This window comes from Platichthys flesus, chromosome 21 (assembly GCF_949316205.1).
Source record: "Platichthys flesus chromosome 21, fPlaFle2.1, whole genome shotgun sequence".
Lineage (NCBI taxonomy): Eukaryota > Metazoa > Chordata > Actinopteri > Pleuronectiformes > Pleuronectidae > Platichthys > Platichthys flesus.
In genome coordinates, this window is record NC_084965.1 from 7,857,203 (window position 1) to 7,861,514 (window position 4,312).

At 45.3% G+C, this 4,312-nt stretch overlaps 1 protein-coding gene across 1 annotated transcript; it reads left to right on the top strand.

Moving 5' to 3' along the window:
• Window positions 1–2,237: 2,237 nt before the first annotated feature.
• Window positions 2,238–3,999, top strand: prmt6 (protein arginine methyltransferase 6). Its single transcript, XM_062379975.1, has one exon. It carries the CDS (start codon window positions 2,273–2,275, stop codon window positions 3,380–3,382), a length of 1,110 nt encoding a protein of 369 aa, XP_062235959.1. The 5' UTR covers window positions 2,238–2,272; the 3' UTR covers window positions 3,383–3,999.
• The last annotated feature ends 313 nt before the right edge of the window (window positions 4,000–4,312 follow it).

Below are 4,312 nucleotides of genomic sequence, written 5' to 3' on the forward strand. Positions count from 1 at the left end.
GGAAAAGATGTAGGAACCTAATGGCTTCCTGAAGGGGGCCATGTGATAGGAGCCTGACAAATCAGCGAAGGTTTCCTTGTGACCTTAAAGATCCAACCAGCAAGCAGTTGTGAATGATTTCAAACAAAACTAAATTGTATGGATCTAGCCTCAGGTTCTTTTGTACAGAGCAGTTATAGGTAAGCTTGTGAGTAACATCTCAGCCATTACAAACCAGAAGGCTATGAGGATTCAATGGTTTTACAGGTGTACTTTAAGATGTCTTAGAATTTATAATGGCGTACATAGATTGAAAAGTAAATGGCACCTTAACCACCCCGACACCAAAGAAAGTCTTTTGCAGGAAAGGAAACCTTTCAATCTTTCTTAGGAAGCACTCAAGAGAACAGAGTACGGAGGGTTTAGTGAAAATGGAAAACTTACTGTGCAAGTTGTTTGAGTCTTTCGACACCGGTCAGAGATACGTTAGAGCTAAAAGTACTGATAAAACCAAGTTGCAGTAAAAACCAAATGTCAAAGAAATAATTATAAAATATCTGTTTAATCTATTTTGGAACATTCCATCAATGTCTCAAATATTAAATAAGCTATAATTCCATGGAACAATTGTGTCTGTACTGTCAAATTTCAGTGTAAGCCTGTTGTTCTCAAACACTTTATTCTCCCCTAGAAAACCCTAAATAGCGAGAGCTCCATTTATTACAATGTGAAAATCCAGTGATGTCACACCTCACTGCCTGGTTTGGGTTTGATTTGTCGTACAATTACCCTCACATGACACATTTGTCCACACACTTAAAAGAAAGGAAACCCAGAGAGAAAAATAATACTGTGTGAAAAATGTGCAACAGAGATGATTAAAAAACAAAGCTCAAGCGGCAAATGAAGGAAACAAAGTGCTCTGCTTCGAACTGGAGCATGACGCTGGATAGAAACACTGAAATAACTTATTTCTACTGTGATTCTGGCCTGACCTGAATTAAGAGAGCAGAAACAGTAAAACATATGTTTCAACCACACTTCAAATTTTTTACCATCCTCATCTCATGAGCTGCTCCAACTTTCATCCTCCACACATTGAAACATTTTAAATCCCAAAGCACCCTGATCGTTGAATTCAAACAGTATTGCTCCTCTGTTAATCTCCAGTACATCACCTGTTAATAGACTGGTAGCATTTAGACATGTATACACGGTGCCTCTTATGAAAGCTACTTGGAAATTCATCAACCATTGCAGTGAATTAAAATGTTCTATACTGAAATTCATTATTTATAATCAAAGATCTGACAAATCATCTGACATTGTAGAATCTGTACACAGTCCTGTCCCGGCATGATAACACAGTAAATATTGGTTAAGTACATCTTGGTATCAAGTCTTTATATGACATTTTCATCCAATTGACATTAATACACTTTTTTCTATTTGAAACATTGTGAATCTAAATCTAAAAAATGATAATGGACCTTGCTCTGATATTATGTCCAAGCCAGATGTATCCCATCATACTTTGCAATATACTCAACTTCCTTGGTTCCAATGCGTGTCTTCTCGTGTCACTTCTTTGCAGATGATTTACAACTAAACCTTTCTCTTGTGCCAGATGAGCCCAAGTCCTTCTGTGTGATGCAGCCACATGGATTAGAGAACATACAGTCTCCTTCATCTCATCATCTCTTCTGACAGCACCTCCTCTCCTAACACCCCAATGTGCCACACTGTACCCCATTCACTTGGGAACAACAATCATCTATTTACAGTCACAAGATTATTTTCTGTTTTCATAAAATACAAAACAGGAGATCTTAAAATCCTTATACTTTTTGTCTGAAAACAACACCACAAACTAATCAGTAACCAGAGATTATTCTATAACGATGTGACCTACTTTGTCATTCTCTAGACCGAAAGTGCAAGGATTATGAGCCACCTTGTTAATTTAAAAACAAAAACAGCCGACAACTGAGCACCTCACTTTGACTGCAATTCTTTACCTGATATTCTGCACTTTGTCTTATAGAACAATTCATATTTCAGGCTCTGGTTCTTTACTGAAGTCTGTCGGTTGTGAATGGCTTTGGACAAAATAGTTTGATAAATGAGTAAATTTAATGTAGCGAGTAAGAGCTCACATTTACTATATTCCCCCTGACTGTGAACGCAGCAACATAAACCCCTGCGTCACTGTTCTTTGTCTATGGGAGTTGTAGTCTTTTAAAACGCATGCCTCGCGTGTTGTTTGTCGTGTGAAACTACAACTCCCAGGATTATGAGCCCGGAAGTAACGGAAGTTAACAGAGCAGTTGTTAGCGGTTCGGTGAAGAAGATGTCTCATGTTGTGAAGAAGAGAAAATTGGACAAAAACCGTCAAGATAGACTTTATTTCAACAGCTACACAGATGTGACCATCCATGAGGAGATGATCGCCGACTACCAGCGGACCAACACGTACCGGACAGCGATCCTGAGGAACACCGAGCTAATCCGGGGGAAGGTTGTGCTGGACGTCGGTGCGGGAACCGGCGTTTTGAGTATCTTCTGCGCACAGGCCGGAGCCAAGAAGGTGTACGCCGTCGAGGCGTGCTCCATCGCGGAGCAGGCGGCGAGGATAGTCCGCCAGAACAACCTGCAGGACCGCGTGGAGGTGATCCGGGGCACGCTGGAGACCGCGGAGCTACCGGAGCAAGTTGATGTGATCGTGAGCGAGTGGATGGGCTACGCGCTCCTCCACGAGTCCATGCTCAACTCGGTGCTGTACGCGCGGGACAAGTGGCTGAAGCCAGGCGGCCTCATCCTGCCCAACAGAGCCGAGCTGTTCATCGCGCCGATCAACGACCCGGTGGTGGAGGACCGGCTGAACTTCTGGTACACGGTCGAGGAGCAGTACGGCGTGGACATGTCCTGCATGAGCAACTTCGCCCAGCGGTGCATCATGAACTCTGAGATCACGATGAACACGGTGTCGGGGCAGGACGTGCTCTCGCACCCGGCGCGCTTCGCCGAGCTGGACCTGCACACCGTGACCGTGGAGGAGCTGCGGTCGGTGCGGGGCCCGTTCCGATGCGAGGCGTTCGGCTCCGCGTCGCTGAGCGCCTTCTGCGTGTTCTTCACGGTGACCTTCCCGTGCCCGGACAACAAGCCGCTGGTGCTCTCCACGTCCCCGTTCATGCCCGAGACGCACTGGAAGCAGGCGGTGCTGTACCTGGACGCTCCGGTGGAGGTGGTGCAGGACACGCTGGTTGAAGGCGAGATCTGCTTGTTTCCCTCGGAGGAGAGCTCCAGACACGTATGCATCCACGTGGACTTCACTATAGGAGAGGAGAAGAAACAGGGCAAGACCTTCTCCATCTCGGACTGGAGCGCCGAGGCCCAGTCATAAGACTGTAGTTTACTGGTTAGTCTCTGTGGGTTTACAGACGAGGGGGACCGGTGTGGTCATCTGTTATTACTGTCACGTAAAACCGTTAGATCCCCTCTGGTGCAGGGGGATGTATGAAGGGGCTGCAGCAGGCACCCTGACCCACAGGCCTCATCCATACTACTACCTCTTTGTTTGAAAACGCATCAGCTCTGCCAGGGTCCACACTCCTCCAACAGTTTAGGAAATGCTGCAATCCAAGCTGCTGCTGACCCTGTTGTGAAGTTAACGTCTGCATTTTAAAATGATTCTACTTCTTTACGTGCTTTTATTTGAGCAATTCCCATTTACAACAGCACACGCATCCCCAGTGTAACACGTGTGATGTGCATTCTCAGGCATGTTGGTATGAACGTGGATTAAAGCTGTTACGGATCGGAGACTCTTGTGTGGACAGGGATCGTTTTTGTTTGTAAATGCAGTTTTCCAATGGAGATGTGGTGGTAATGGATGGACCCACCGACTCATGCAGCAGCTACTGTCACCTAACCTGTGAACTGCAGCACACGCTGTTGAATTGAAGCTTCGATGTTGTGTATCTGCCTAATAAATAATTTGACACCTAAACTGCAAAACTTCTCGACAACCTTTCTACGCCTTTTTATTTCTTTAAACTTCACTCAGCCACACAGATGTGTTTTGTATTCCTCATACGTCCATTTTCATGTCACAACACTGCAGTCGTTCAGTGGCTGAGCATCTTTGTATTCACGTCACGGCGCAAACAGCATTTGAAAAGTGAATTTAAAGCGTCACATTGGAGATTTACACCCGCCCCGAACGTCAGACGAGTGGAGTGGATGTAGGTGGGTGAGGAGCGAGTGCAGGTTTCACAAATCCGCCGAATAAATTCCGAGCCACGCCGCAGACTTTTGACATTCTAATACATTC

Bases quoted from the DNA above. Each gene is read 5' to 3' on its own strand.
- prmt6 (XM_062379975.1), top strand. From the start codon at position 2,273: ATGAGCCCGGAAGTAACGGAAGTTAACAGAGCAGTTGTTAGCGGTTCG.